This window comes from Durio zibethinus, chromosome 18 (genome assembly GCF_047325235.1).
Source record: "Durio zibethinus cultivar Kanyao isolate XHJ-2024 chromosome 18, ASM4732523v1, whole genome shotgun sequence".
Taxonomy (NCBI): domain Eukaryota; kingdom Viridiplantae; phylum Streptophyta; class Magnoliopsida; order Malvales; family Malvaceae; genus Durio; species Durio zibethinus.
In genome coordinates, this window is record NC_143179.1 from 6,820,870 (window position 1) to 6,836,996 (window position 16,127).

A 16,127-nucleotide genomic window follows, 5' to 3' on the forward strand; every position below is an offset into this window, starting at 1 on the left:
ATGATTTTGATCGAGATAATCATGTCAATGAAATTTTTTATTGCATTTCCTATCATCTTTTTATAATAGGGATATTTTAAAGTACTCACAAATAATACTATGATCTTTTTCTCAATTAGAGAAAGCTAAACTTGAGTAGCTAGTCTATCCACTTTTAGGCATACTCCTTGAATGATTCAGTTACCTTATTCTTCATATTCTATAAAAAAAATGATCAGGAACTAGATCTATGATATGCCGATATTGACTAATAAAATCACAAGTCATATTACTCTAGGATTGAATACGGGTATTGTCCAGCTGAACATATCATCTAGCATCAAATTCAATAAGGTTGCCTTAAAATACATGCATTAATAGCTTCTCATTATTAGCATAGATAATCATTTTCTGACAGTACATGGTAATGTGGGTCTTTAGACACTTTATACCATCATATTTTTTAAACTTTGAAACTTTGAACTTCAGAGAAATAACAACATTTGATACTAAACAGAGCCTAGCAACATCCACGAAACCATAAAAACCAATTTTTTTTACTGCTCGTAACTTTTCTTCAAGCATATGTATCTTCCTATCAGCTATTGAGTCCCTCAATGACTTACCCTCTTTTGGTTTTAATTTTTTTTTTCTTTTAGATCATTCAGATCAGGAACTTGGATTGATTCCATTGCCTTATCAGTAAAAACATGATTTATATAGCTCTCATAATATCCTGAATTTAAAGCTGATGATATTTTGGAGTATGTATATCCTATATAGTATATGAACTACTATGGTGGTACATCTTGTGTAGACTAGGCTTGATGCAACCTATAACTAAGAAGATATAAAAGGGTCAGTCACCTTTTGTGATGGATAGTCTTGTTGGCTAATATTTTCTTTTGTACCTTACTTTTTGTTTAACTTGTTCAGAGCCTCCAGAATCTTACTTAACTCTCCTTTAAGCTTTTCTTGAGCTTTCTCTATCTTCACAAGATGATTGAAATTTTATTATTCCATTTATCTAGCTCGAGCTTTTAATTGTATTGGTGAGTTGATTGTGTGGGGTTATTACTTGGTGGAGCTATCTTTGAACCTTGAATACCATAATTGCATTATTATTAGAAATGACATGCTTTATGTTTGATAATTTAATGCATGATTGAAAGGTACTAGTGTAACGCCCCCAATCCCACATCAGTAGGATGTGTGGATAAGGAATGATATATATGTAGAGACTTAATCTCAAACTTGTGAGACGTCTTTTGTAGGACAAAACCCTGAGACCTTCGGATCAAAGCGGATAATACCTCGCAGGTTAGGTGCGGGTCTCTACAACTAGTATTTTTCACATAGCAATCATTTTATATTAGTATAAGATCTGATTTATCAATAACTAATATGTGGAAAATATTCCCTATATGAAAATGATGCTAAAGCACAATGTTAAACATGATAATGAAAATGATGCATGGAATTAAATTTAAGTACTAATTGAAATAATGCAAATGCACAAAGTCAAACAAATAAAATGGTTAGATAATTAATATATCACACAAATTTTTTCTTCTTGTGTCCTAACTTTAGGTTACATCTATCAACAAGTAGGAATGGCTCTATTTTAAGGTTGGTCTCTTAAGAATAAATTATATACTGGGCTAAGTAATTTTGACAACTAAAGATTTTTAAATTATTTTTTACATAATTGTCCATCACAGACTAGTAAAGTATTCTAATCTTCACCCATCATAAGCTACCAACAAAAATGATTCAATTTGAGTAAGAGTATTTCGTTAGCCATTACGGAGATCATCATCTCATGAGAGTGTAAGTACTTTACTACCTCTTAAGAAGAATGGACTTCAGGTATAGAGCTCATGTAATGCAAATGCATGTGAAAATATATGTGAAGGAACATATAGGTTTTCAAACCCCATAAATAAAATAAAAGACAAAAAAGAAAAAAACGTTAGTAAACAAATAATATAATCAATACACTTTAAAACTATTAGATCAAAAGATAGGATAAATTTAAAATGTTATGGCCTGACTCTCTATGCATATCCCTAGTAGAGTTGCCAAACTGTCATAAAATATAGATCCGAAAATCTATAACTAAATACAATAAGAAAGGTCGCCACCAATCTTTTCTTTAGGTGTGATTGGTCACCTAATGAATTTATCATTTTATGAATCTCTTAAGTTTGACTAAGGATCCATAAAAAATAGTTTCTAGTCTATTAATCAGAATAAGATTCAGGAGTTCGGTTACATATAGAGAATGTTATAGCATTCCTACATATCCATCCAAAGGACACTATCATTTTATTTTAAATTATCCTAAAGTCTTGATTCTAATGATCTTAAATTTTAATGTTGAATATTGAAAATAACTCTTAAGATTTTTCATCAATCTAGTAGAATTCTTAAAAAAAATTTTCTTCACCTAAAGAGTATTCAAGAATTTCATTTGTTTTCTTAAAAAGACTCCGTCGTCGAAAAAAGATTTAATCATTATTTTTATTTTTATTTTTTAATTGAAAATATATCTAATTCTTCCACCATTTAGGTTAAATTAAAAATATTTTCTTATATAGAAATTTTTTAGATAATCATCCATTTGTGATTACTAAAAATTTCATCATTAGAATTTTTTTTTTTTATTTTTATTTCTAAATTTTTCACTATTTAGGTCTATTTAAAAATTTTCTTGAAGTTTTATTTCTAATTTTTTTACCATTTGAGTCTATCTAGAGAAAAAATATTATCAATTTTTTTTATCTTTGAAAAAAAATAATATGACAATTATTTATTGAAGTTTCATTTAAATTATTCTATCATTTGGGACAAATTTGAAGAAATTTCTCACCTAGAGATTTCTTAAGAAATTTATCATTTGAAATTTTTAAGAATCTTATCATTGGATAATTGTCAAATTTTTTTCAACCAATTTTTTTAAAGTTATATTTTTTTATTTGAAAAATAATACAATTACTTTTATTAAATTTTCATCTAAATTATTCCACCATTTAGGAAAAAATTTAGAAAAATTTCTCGTCTAGAGATTTCTTAAGAAATTTATCATTTGAAATTTCTAATAATCTTATCATTGGGTAATTAATATTTAATTTTAAAAAATTTTTTAAAAATTTATTATTTATTATTTTTTAAAAATTGAAAATAACTATTAATTATTATTATTATTATTGAAACTTTATTTAAATTATTTCATAATTTGAGATAAATTTTAAAAAATTTCTCACTTAGGAATTTTATAGAAATTAACCTTTTGCAATTTCTAAAAATTCTATAATTAGATAATTAGTATTTATTTTCAACCAAAAAAAACTTTATTTTGTTTTTTTTTAATTTTTTCTAAATTTAATTATGTAAAAATACTTTAAAAATAAATACACATAGAAAATAAATAAATAAATAAATAAAATACTAAGTAATCGGCTTGGCTTCAACAACTAAAGGGCTCGGTTAGAGACATAGATGGCAGCTTCAGAGATGCAGCTCGACGGCTTGGTGTGGCTCGACAAGGCTCGACTCCGAGTTTTAGCTGCTAGAAGTGGGTTGAGATCACAGTGCTATGAGTCGGGTCACCCACTAAAAAATGCACTAATCTTGAGAGTTGCTTAACCTCCAAAACATTGCCATTTAAGCCTGAATATAAAGGACTAAATTTTTTCTTTTTCCTTTATATTCCTTTCCTTCTTCTTTCTCTCCTCTTATCTTTTCTTTTCCTTTTTTTTTAAACCAAAAACACCGGTTGAATTTTTACTGAATTCTGAAAATTTTTATCGGAATCTAAGTTGAGTCGTCGGAAGTTCGTCAATTTCTAAAAAATTGACGTCGAAAATTGAAATGTTGCCAAAAAGTCGCTGAAATCTTTATAGGTTGCCAAAAAAATTCCACCGAAAACTAAAATTTTTAGAAAATTTTTCAAAAACAAATTTCTTTGTAAACCAAAAAATCTTCTAAAAAATTTTTGTACTCTCTGACTACCTTTTGTGTAGTTTTTCTGTCTCGATCATATGTGTTTTGCTACTTGGTGTGAGTTTGTATTTATAGAGTTTAAATCCAGATAACTCTAAACTAAAAAGGATTTTAATTTCCTTTAAATTTCAACTCCAAATTTTTTAAGTTCAATTCAAACTCTTCAGTCCAACTCAAATTCTTCAATCCAAACAAACAGATTTCAATCCAAACAAACAGATTTCGTACAAACTTAGCTTCTTGATTTTTTTTATTTTTAGTAGAAAAACAATTAATTGGGATGTCTATAGTAGAATTAATGGAGTTTGTTTGACTCCCATATGGAGTTCAAACTGTGTGAAATCAGAAATGCAAAGCTTGGCATAAATGGTAGGAATGAAGAACACGTTCACAGTGGAGATATCATTCAAAATGAGTTGGCACTACTGTTTTCTTTGTCCTAAAAATCAAAACACTTCCCTTTTTTAAACAAAACTCTTTCTTATTGATTATCTTGTAAAAACCCTTTATGAGTAACGATGGGCAATTGAATTCCCACACACTTTCCAGGGGACTACAAAACCATTCACTAAATAAAAGTGTAGTGGCTTAGATGATCATAGTATTAGCAGTACTCTTCTTTTATACTAGAAAAGGAAAATGGGAAGGCCACTGGCTAGCAGGTGGCACTAGACCTGAAATTGTGGGACAAAGTAACCCAAACTATTAGTAGTATTGAAACTATACTCAATTATTGCTCACCCCTGGGCTAGGAAAACAACCAAGAAGACGATAACATGGCAAAATTAAATGGAAATGGACGCAAAAAGGAAAGTGAATACTTCCTTTGAATTTATGTTCCAACCTCCAACCAGGTCAAAAAAAAAATTAATACCTTAATTCCTAGACAAGAAAGCATTGAATGAGGGAAGACGTGTTTATGCCCATTGCTTAACACCTCAAATGTCAAGTGTTAGCTTACCATTACCTTTGAATTGATGTTCCACCTAGCGACCATGTCAAAAAAAAATTGATACCTCTAAACAAGAAAGCATTGAATGAGGGAAGACGTGTTTATGCCCTTTGCTTAACACGTCAAAATGTCAAGTGTCAGCTTACCATTTTTTCAACCGCCAAACCATTATTTACTTGTTCAGAGTTAAACCTGACCAAGTTTTTTGCCAGGCCTTGCAAATCCAAACCCAAGAAGAGAAATGAAGATTGAACGCAAGCATGTACATAAAGTTCGTAACAAAGAGGAGAGGCCTTCAAGTGGAGGGCACCTACTTATCGATTTGTTTATTCCACTATGAACGAATTCAATAAATTCATTAAGTCAGACAATTTGCTACTTCTACTTTTTTGCTAAAATCAGCTTTCAATGAGATAGGCCGAAGAGAAGTAGACTTGGGAAAAGAATCTGGGTTAGAACTTGAAGGAAATGAAGATGTCCAAGAGACAAGTGATGGAGAGCTGAAACCATAGTTGCCAGAAAGAGACTGAGGATTGGGCTTCTTCTTTTTTTTTTTTTTTTCCACTAAATAATAATAACCAGGTTTATAGTTTCTTTTTGTTTTTGTTAAATATTTTTATCTTGTTTTGTGACATTTTTCTCAGTCTTAATATCTTGGAAGGAACTGAAACCAGTTAATTTCAAGTATTAGGACAAGGACGTCAAGAAACACTTGATTAAGTTGCCAACTCAAAAACAAATCCATGAATCTAATGGGTAAACGACAATGCTGCAATTATTCACAATTTATCTTTCAAGTTCTTAATCATTTTTCTGATGTGATTAGCAATAATTACAACAAGGATATCACAAGTCCACGCCCAAGGCCAAGATGAAATAATGCAGACATGGATCACTATTTGTTTAGGTTCAAGGTATATAAGAAAACATGAATAGAAATTTTGTGCAAAACAAAACCCAAGCATCCTTCCAGAGATGCTGGAAAAGAAATTTATTGCTGCCCTGCAAAACAAATGAACACTCCTATAACATGATACAAAAAAGAATGCCCTTTAGGGGAATGAAGTAGCAAGCCAAATGAAAGTTCTACAAGAATAAGCTCCCTGATATATGTAGCCCACTCACCATCTTCCGAGTTTTCAGCAGCACTTGCAACAAATTGACAAAGATCCTTGGAGGAATATCATGAATGAAGCCTTTTAGTTTGATTCGATGAGATCCCATCCACGTCACTTGAGAATGATAGACAATATATTCATGCTTCTAAGCTTTGACTGAAACCATTAGTGATTGCGATAAAAGACGAATGCCAGCTTCAAGGTCTGCTAAGGTTATGGTACGCAGTTCATCTGCATCTATACAGTCAAAATTGAGTCTAAGATCTAGGTTCTCCCTAGCATTAACTAGCAATGGATCAACTAAACCTCCATTCATCTCCTTACGCTGCTTTTCTGATGTTTCTGTTTCTATTAGTCTTGCTATTGCATCCGCACTGCAAGTACCATGCAACTTAAATCCATATAACAAACTCTCTTCTGTTTGATTATTCATCTTGATATGGAGGATCTTGGCTAGTTCGTCGGAGTTGAAATCACTAAAATGAAAAAATTTTGTAACTCTTCTGCAGAACCCTTCATTAGAAGCAATTACACGCTTCATTGGTTCACTATACCCTGCAAATATGACTACAATTTTTCCACTGTCCATTACCGACATGATCTCTTCTAAGGCCTCCAATCCATAGTCCTTATCATCTGCTTTTTGCATGGGTATCAAACGATATGCTTCATCAACAAAAAGAATTCCTCCCTCTGCTTGTTGGATCTGCACATGATCAGTCATAAATTAGTTCATTTGAGAAAGCATAATAACCTTGATCAAGAAAAGGCACAAACAAAGAAATCCAGAAAGCACAGGCAAACACCTTTCTCCTTGTCTTTGGCCCAGTGTGTCCAACAAATTCACCAACCAAATCTGTCCGTTGGACTTCTGTTACCTTGTCAATAGGTAGAATTCCCACCATATGAAGTAATTTCCCAAGAATCCGAGCTACCATGGTCTTACCTGTCAAACATATAATCATCTTGTCATTAATTCTTATCAAAAATCATAAGAAGTGTAAAACCAACATGTTTTCTAGAGTATCACCAAAAGACAAGCAATCCATTTCAAGACATACGATCAAATATAATTTACCTGTTCCAGGATTGCCAAGGAATGCCATATGAGGAGGTCTTCTGGCAGCAACTTTCAACCCAAGTGCCCTGCGTCTTTCATCCAAGAGCATCCCCTTTGCCCATTTCCGGAGTTGTACTTTGAGCTCATGCAAGCCCACAATATTCAACAGTTCCTTTTCAAGTTCATCCATCTTAGCCTTTGTTTCACCACATGCTTCAAGTGCTCTTCTCTTTTGCTGCTCTTCAAGGTGCCAGTGGATTAGTTCACTTAACTTCTCACTTCCGGGGCCTTTTGAAAGATGTTTTATAGGAGTCATACCCTCCTGCAATGCAAAAGGTAAACCAACTATCAAGAGTTGGTATAAAGACGAATCAAGCAGAATGGAATAGTAGAAGTAAATGGAATGAGTATAACATTGTCCTCAGCACTGCAATCAGCATTGTACTCAAGTAGTGTCTTGACAGTTGCATGGTTGTCAGATCGAATCGAGTCCCAAACAGCAAGGTGTAATGGTGTCATTCCATTCTGCATAAATAACATGGAAGAACAAAATCTTCAAAAGAAGCAACACTTTCCATCCAGTTCTAATCACATACAACACTAAAAGGGAAATAAAGAGCCAAGAAACAGCACATTAGCCTTAGCTTCAATGAAAGCACCACGAGCAAGAAGCAACCGCACAGCATCATTACATCCATTCTTGGCTGCCATATGCAATGGAGTTTCTCCATACTGCAAAAGTGAACACATACAACTCAGAGGAGAAATCCAAAAGGTCCAAACCAAGGAGCCTTACCGGATTTTCAAAGGAAATCATCAACATATTGAAAAAATAGTGAAGAATACATAAAATGTTTAACTACCATATTCTTGGCCTCCAGCTCAGCTTTTTCTGGTCCTTGCCAGTCAAGCAAAAATTTAATTATCTCAGCTCTATCATATCCAGCAGAAATATGTAATGGTGTCTGTGCCATCTGCATTTATAACCAAATAAAATCAATAGACCTAAGACTAAGATGGAATAGATTCCATACGTATGTGCACACAGATATATACATATATCCCTAACAGGCATTCAATTCGATCTCTCTAAGAAGAAGCTCATACTTAAAGTTACTGTTAGAAGCTCAAAATCAACAATGAAGTAGTTATCATGTGCCACAAGTCCATGAAGAAACAATTGAAGGGGTAAAGAAGAAGAATAAAATAAAATTGGTAGCAAGCTATTATAATAAACACGGAAACAATAGATTTGCACCTGCTGCTTTGAACAGGTAAAATATTAATTCATACAGAAGGCCTAGGATAGTTTCATCAGGATTTGAAATCGCCTCACATGCTGTGCATGGATTCTATCATATTTATGCTCAAAATCTTATAACTGCCCTTGACAACAATACTTTTCGCAGTAAACTTAGAATGTATGTTGAAATTTTGCATCAATGAATGATTAAAAGACAGTTACACTTGCTTAAGATGACGAGTTCATGCCCCCCACCGAAAAACATCATTAACCCATTACTCTACCCCATCAATTCATTCTGTATAACGATTGCTCAGTGTCACCCTCAACCTCCCTTGTGTAAATAGACAATCTTGCTTGCACGAAAAAACCATGGAACACTTTTATTATTCCTTCAGTTCATTATTTCAAAGAAGGTAAAATAAGATGCTATGTATTTTTTTCTATAATACATAGCATCCTAAAAACAGCAAAATTATAAGAAATGTAAGCCTTTCATTAATCTTAAAACATAAAATTTTACCCAAACTAATGCTAAAAGTGCAGCGAAATCATCCAAGTTCATGCGTCATTTAAAAAAAAAAGGTAAAAGAAAGAATCTTACAACAGGGTTTCTCTCGTTGAGAAGAAAATGCTTGTCCTTGAGCAGCTTCTGGAGGCCAACAAGATCCCCAGATTGAGCAAACCCATGAATGGTGGTGGGCTTGGCAGATCTCGACCGTTGATCCTGACGCCCCTGCATCCTTTAGAAAAACGTTGAACGTGTTCTTTCCTTCTTTTTCTCTCTCTGTGGAAGACAAGTGAAAGACGAAAGAAAGAACAAAATGGAGAGGAAATGAGAAAATAAATTCCCCGCTTCCGACGCTCGCGTCTGAATCTCAAACTGTTGTCTTTCAGTTATTCTCTTTCCTATATATTCTCTTTCATTTTCCCGATTTTACGCGGTTTGGGGTTTGGGAATTGGCAGCTCTTTTTTTCCCTCTACTGTGGGCTGCGAGTGGCAGCCAACCTCTCTTTCCCTGTTTAGCTTTCCTAGTGGCCGTCGCCGCCCACGTCATCGCCACCTTTTTTTATGCTGTCAATAAACTACCTAAAATTCCTTATTTAGTAGTAGCAGTAAATCAATACTCATACACTTTTCCCCAATCTTTTCCCAAAAAAAAAAAAAAGGTTTTATAATTATAAAATAGATCGGACCAAGCTTGGACTCGGTTTTCAAAAGATTGGACTTTGATTAGGCATTGTTGAAGCCCACTAGACCCGAAAAGAATAAAAATGGATCGAATTGAGATAAATTTTTATTTGTATCTTGATTTAATTTTATATATTAAATATTTAAAATTTAATTTAATTTAATTTAATTTAAAAATATAATTTTTATATTTGATTCGATTTATATATATAATTATAATTTGAACCTTAAAATTAATAAAATATTATTTTTTAATATAAAAATAAAATTAAATAAATAAAATATATATATATTATTAGGTTGGATTTACTTAAAATTTAATTTTAAAAAATGATTTGATAAAATCGAATCAGGTCGAAATTCAATGGATTTCAATTGAATTGTCAATCCTAACAAAAGATTATCAAATTAAAAAAAAAAACATTTTTTAAAATGATCAAACTTATATAAGTGTCTAGTGTCCTAAATTTATTGAAATTAATAATTAAATAATTAAAACTTTAAATTTTATATTAATGTAAATTGATATTTTAAAAAAATATTGTTTTATGCTCTTATATTTATGGTCTTAAACCTTCTACTACATACATGATTACATTCAAACAAAAATGTAGGCTACAGGTTGGATAAAATGATCTACCAAATTTGCTTCTTTTATTAGTTTGAAATGGAGAATTCTGGAATTTGGTTCTTTTCTTGTATTAAAGTTGTGTGACGGTTATTAGCACTATAATTGTTCAGAATTTTATTTAAGCGGTAGATATTTGTATTGTATTAATTGTTAGAAAAATTAGATGTTGATATTTTTCCAAATTAAAAAAAAAAAAAACAGAAAATTATAATAAAAACTAGAGATGAAGATCAAATCCTTGGGTGCTTTTGCTCATCATCATCATCATCATCATCATTATTCGTGGTTATCCCCAGAGTCAACTAATCAAAATGAGTCCTCAACTCTCTGGTCGTTAATGGTTACTAATTATAGTAAGTAAAAAGTTTCATCACGAAAACAGTTGTGGATATATATATATATATTATGTATATATAACAATGTATTTTTCATTTTATTAGGCATGTTATTACTTATTACATAATAATAAGTAAAATTTTTGACAGGCAAAAATAAATAAATTGGATTTTTAGGAGAGAAGAAACTCATTGTAGGAAAGAAAATATTTTTTTTTAAGCTGAAACATACAGCTTGTAGCTCCAGTCTCTTACAAAAATGGCCGCAGTGACAAAGCTTCATTTATGTACCTTCCAAGAGGACCAACACTCTTGTTCCAAGGAACAATAACGGAACTGGCGAAACGGGGTTGTTTGTACGGTTGCCGTTATAACTAGAACCCTTATGAGGATGTACGTGGAAAAGTGTCGGGAGGGGAAGTGGAAGAGAAAGAGAAAAAGAAAGAGATGGAAAGTGAGAGAAAGTATGGGATTTTGATGGAAAATGAAGTGAAGTTGGAAAAAGGAGACGGAAATATTGTGAAGACAGAGGTGAGTCTGTTGATATGACTGTCAAAGAACTTGAAAAAAAAACCTCAAGGAAGGTATGACTGCAGGTGGCTCATCTGGCTGAGACGAGCAAAAGTGGTTGGCACAGCATGTGATGGGAATGTTTCCATGTATACGAGTACTGGCTGGGACAAGCTTTATGGGTTCTGAATACAGTAGCAGGCAGACATTAGATTTTTATATCGAAGCATTCTTTATTCCAACACTTGTAACATGTATTCATGTAATGGCTGAATCGTAATGAAATTTAGATCCTTTATTCATATTTGCTATTATTAGTTATTGAACTTGAGGCCAATTTCTGAGAGCATTCTTTCAGCAAGCCCCTTCTATATGTTTTCCCAGGGGCATGGGCCCGTTGAGTCCAGTTGCCCATTGGGGTGTGTATTAGGCAGAAAGCTCAACAGGGAAGGCCATGCTAAACAATTAGCAGAAGATTATAAAGGCCCAGATCCGTCAGGTTCTTACTCTTAACTGTAAAGCCTGCCGAGACCTTTGAAACCCAAAATCAATCCATTTTTCTCCACAATGCCTGAATATGTTAAAAGGCTAGCTTTGCATTGTCGTTAAAGTAAAAAAAAAATTAAATTGAGAAAAAAACATGTTTAAAAAATATGGTTAAAAATTTTAAGTATTTAATATTATTGTAGAATAGTATTTGAGTAATAAAAATGTTAAAAAAGCATGTCTAAAATAATAAAATATTATAAATATAAGGCAATTTAATAATTTTTAATTTCAAAAACACTTTGTCATCGCAAAAGTAGAGTTGCTTTTTGGTTTTAATTGTAAAACTAAAATTTTATACTGAAAAGTTATATATTTTTTATTATTTAGCATTGAAGTTGTGTTAAAAACAGCTTTCGAACACGGTTTTTTTTCAATAAAAGTGCTAAACTAAACCTAATCCAACTTATTATTTTCATTTAAAATTGTACTTGACAAACTCAATTTTTAATTTAATTAATTCTTATAATTATTTAAAAAAAAATTCGATAAATTTAATGTTTAAATATCAATATTGAAAATATTTTCTCCTATCTTTATATTACAATTTTTTTTGGTAAAAAATTACTCAGACCTTATAAAAAATAACAACTTAAAAACAAAAGAAAATAATATTTTTGGTCATGTATAACATTTTAAGAAACCATTTGGAAGACAATGATAGCAAAAGTAAAAAAAAACAATAAAATGTTGTCATGTAGCAGTGGTTCTTTGAAGAAATAATTTGAGTTAAATAATTAGAATCCGCGTTAACCATGATTATTATTCACATAATTTTTGTATTATACTTTATAATAATCGCTAACTAAGTCTATTTGATTAGCCAAATGGCTTTGACTCCAACTTTGCGTGCATTGGTGGTGCAACCATAAATGATTCCAACCAATAACCACCAACATAACATATTTCACTTATGTTAGCCTTTGACTTTTGGTTGCAGAGCTGTATTTTTTTTTTTTTTTTGGTTTTCTAATTGTGTTCCCTTGAACCCATGAAAACCTAATGTGAAAGTTAAGCAGTTTAATGTGAAAATTGCATTTGAATCTTTTGAGAAATCAACCAAATTACAAAATGGTTGAATAACTATTGATACCAAATCAAAGGGATTTGATGTCTTTTGAAGCCAAATTCTTATCCCAAAAACCACCTGATTATGTTGAAAAAGATAATCGTTGCAATTTGGAACGTATCAGATTCACAAAAGATAAACTTGAACAAAGAATAAAGCTTGGAAAAGATAAGATATAAATGCAGAATGGACCAATAATATCTTAAAAAAGATAAAAGATAAAAAAAATTACAAGTATTAAAATTTAAAATTGTTGAATGTTATATATTATATAAATCAACTGAAATAATTTATAAATTTATAATTAATCAATTTAATGCGTAATTCTTTATAGGAAAAGAATCTAAAACATTACAGTTTTTTCTTTTTTTCGAATTGGTAAATTTCATAGCTGGATTGAAGTGACTAAAATTGGTTTAGTCAAAGCAGCGAATGTCGTGCCAGTGATCAAGAGAAGAAAAAAATAATAGCACGGCCTCTTGCAAGTTGCAACCTCCCAACTTTAGCCCCTCCCTGGAAAAAGTAAACAAACACGACCCACCAATTTTTCATGTCAATTTTGGAGAATGAAGAATATTCAGACGGCAGAAATAAGAAAAAAAAATGGCATATCTTTTCAAAACAACGAAAAAGAAAAAATATCAGTCTTGGAGAATATGAACTCAAAAAAAAGTGTCAGCATCATTCCTCAATGACCAATGTACATGCCCACCATGAGTGGCTATAATAGAGGAAGAAGTGAAAAGGATATGTGATTTTTTTACCTGAATTGGGCCCTGAATTGCTAAGGTTTCAAAGCATTATTTTTAATGTATAAATTTTAAAATTGAATTTCGAAAGACTTTTTTTAATAAAAAATTGTATTATAAGATTAAAAAGATATTACGAGTACTGAAATTTTAATTTAAAACGTGAATTATCATGTAATGACATGAATCAATGAGTTCAAATATTACTTGTTTTATATGCAGAAGCCTGATAATTAAAAAGCTACACCATTGGATTCGAGTGACAAACAGGAAATGACATCTGATAGCCATTGTTAATCAGAAAACAAGTATAAGAAGCCAATAATTAATTGAATTTGTTTCACTTGTGCTTGAATCTTGATTTATTTTTTCCTTTTTCCTCTGTTCTTCTGTTTATCTGGATATCAGGCACTTAGCAGGCATTGTAGATTTTGAAATTGTCAAGTCAAAAATGTCTCGAGTCCTAAGAAACAAGCCTGCAGCCTCACTGCACATTCAGGTTTGAACGCATCTCTCCACCGCCTCACCAACCAATTAGAATTTAGAATCAATTTGCCGGCGGCGTACTTCTTCCTCCGTTCTCCCAATTGAGAAACACAAGCCAACTGTTTATTTTCTGCAATCAAAATTCACCTCAAAGTTATTGCATGAGAGAAGGGACGCTTTCTTTTCGGTGGCAAATATTTTGCTAATGCTGGTAGTCTGGAACTGACACAAAAAATTCCAAAACAAACAATTCAGATTATGAATTATTTTTCGACAAATTCTTCCATTATAATATTCCTAATTACAGCATTTTTTTTAAAAATATAGTAGGAAACACATCCCCATCTTATTGTTTCAAATTAGCTCTTGGTTTCCAGCTGTTTTGCCTCTTACTTGGAGTAACAACTATCATCTTAAATATGTAAATTTTAGTAATTTTAAGCATGATACTTTAAAATTTTAATAAAAATTATATATAAATTTGATAAAAATTAAATTTACATTTTTTTTGTCTAAATATAATATAATATAATAAATTTTATATTTTATATATATTTAAAATAAAATAAACATAATACAAATATACAAATTATCTAATTCAAATAAATTTTAAATGTGAAATATATATATAGTAGTGTAAATTTATATACTATAATTAAGTTTTACCTAATCCTTGACTTACCCTGCATATATAAATCTCAAAAAAAAAAAAAGAATTTCTAATCCCATTGCCTGTTATCTGTTAACCATTTTGTTCCCTGACAAAGTCATACTTCACCTCTACCTTACACCGATGTTTCATGACGTCACTTTTGAAAGAATGGAACAAGAAAATTTCAATCACTTAACCATCATCTTTGGGAAAATTTAACATTTCAAACTTTCTCTCATGAACCTCCATTTCTAAAAGCTACTCAATCCATTCATGGCTAAGCAAAATCAGAATAATTTATAAATGTCATCCTCTTAATAATTAATCAACATTCTTTTTAGCAGCATGCATTGATGCCACTTGGCGACTTTAGAACAGACATCTAAAACGTTGCAATTGTTTGTCCTTTCCTCCTTGGAAGTTTCAAGTAAATCTAAGTAATTTATGAATTTTTATAGAATAAAATATTAATAATATATTCGTAACATAAAATCTAATTTCAATACAGCCGTAAATTAAGTGAGATTAATTTGTTTATCTGGAATCCATATTAGGGTCAAATTGAGCCCATCTTTTTTTTTTTTTTTTTGTTGCGTTTAAATGACTCCAGAAAAAAGTCTATGGAATTGGAAATTTTAGAGCTTTTATGATTATTTCTCAACAAGGAAAAAAATGAAAAACTTTTGAAATTTGAGGCAAGAGAGTTTTCATTTACTAGACCTTTGAATGAATTTGAAGCCAATTTTTTGGCAATTGAGTTGGGGGTGATGGTGATTGGATAGGCAACTAATTAAATCCCAACCAATCTGCCATGATTGATTCCATCAGATTTTGATATTAAATTACTATATGATTATTAATGGAAACTCCTGATTTTTTTAGCTCTTCTTGACATATTGGAATATTCATTGCCATTGCAATTTATATTTGGAAAAGACTTGAGATTTTGTATGGGTTATATCATTCATCACTCACCCTGAATTGCATCTTGGATTAATAACTTGATCAGAAAAGTTCACAAGTGATCATATCAAAATGTTGAAAAGGAAAACAAGGGTAAATACCAATTGGGCAGAACAAGGAAGCTCTAATCAAAGCCTGAAACAACGCAAAATTCCAATTAGAAACTTCTACAAACACAAATACCAGAAGAGATTTGTATTTTTTTTTAATTGGAATAGAAAATGATCCAAAACGAGTATTGGAAGGATAAAAGCGCGCGCCTGCCGCGTAAAAGGATCCCACTAAACAGCTCTTTCTTTGTCCTAAACTCAACTGCATGGCAAAAAATACATTATAACCAACAACAGCAATAGCGGACAATAACTTCCCATCCATTTTTTTAATTTATTTTTTATTTTTTAAGTTCTGATTAATTTCATTAAAATATAATAATTTAAAATATAATATAATAATATGATACGAATATAATATAAAAATAATATAATTTAAAATTATAATAATAAATATATTTAAATTTAATAAAATAAATTTTTTTTATATTTTTATATAAATATAAATTATAATATATAATTTTTATGTAAAATATATTATTAATATATAAATTTTAATATTTTATATGATATAAATTCATAAATAT

At 30.9% G+C, this 16,127-nt stretch overlaps 1 protein-coding gene across 2 annotated transcripts; it reads right to left on the reverse strand.

The window, feature by feature from the left end:
• Positions 1-5,808: 5,808 nt before the first annotated feature.
• On the reverse strand, positions 5,809-9,628 carry LOC111299100 (uncharacterized). 2 transcript variants are annotated; one of them, XR_016329684.1, is made up of 8 exons: positions 8,962-9,628; positions 7,978-8,088; positions 7,748-7,846; positions 7,529-7,639; positions 7,133-7,436; positions 6,861-7,000; positions 6,062-6,760; positions 5,809-5,938 (listed from the first exon to the last, which is right to left on the reverse strand). XR_016329684.1 is itself a non-coding variant. In XM_022894079.2 (7 exons), exons 1-7 carry the CDS (start codon positions 9,097-9,099, stop codon positions 6,200-6,202), a joined length of 1,464 nt encoding a protein of 487 aa, XP_022749814.1. In that variant the 5' UTR covers positions 9,100-9,628; the 3' UTR covers positions 5,809-6,199. The 2 variants fall into 2 exon arrangements, 1 of the variants encoding a protein (XP_022749814.1); XM_022894079.2 differs by having other exon boundaries at positions 5,809-6,760.
• Between the last annotated feature and the right edge of the window lie 6,499 nt (positions 9,629-16,127).

What these genes read in the sequence shown, in the direction of transcription:
- LOC111299100 (XM_022894079.2), bottom strand. Translation starts at nt 9,099, where the DNA reads ATGCAGGGGCGTCAGGATCAACGGTCGAGATCTGCCAAGCCCACCACC. An exon ending in TCAACGAGAGAAACCCTGTT is followed by an intron (nt 8,089 to 8,961) that starts GTAAGATTCTTT and finishes TTATAAATGCAG; the next exon opens with ATGGCACAGACACCATTACA. An exon ending in TCATTGAAGCTAAGGCTAAT is followed by an intron (nt 7,640 to 7,747) that starts GTGCTGTTTCTT and finishes TTATTTATGCAG; the next exon opens with AATGGAATGACACCATTACA.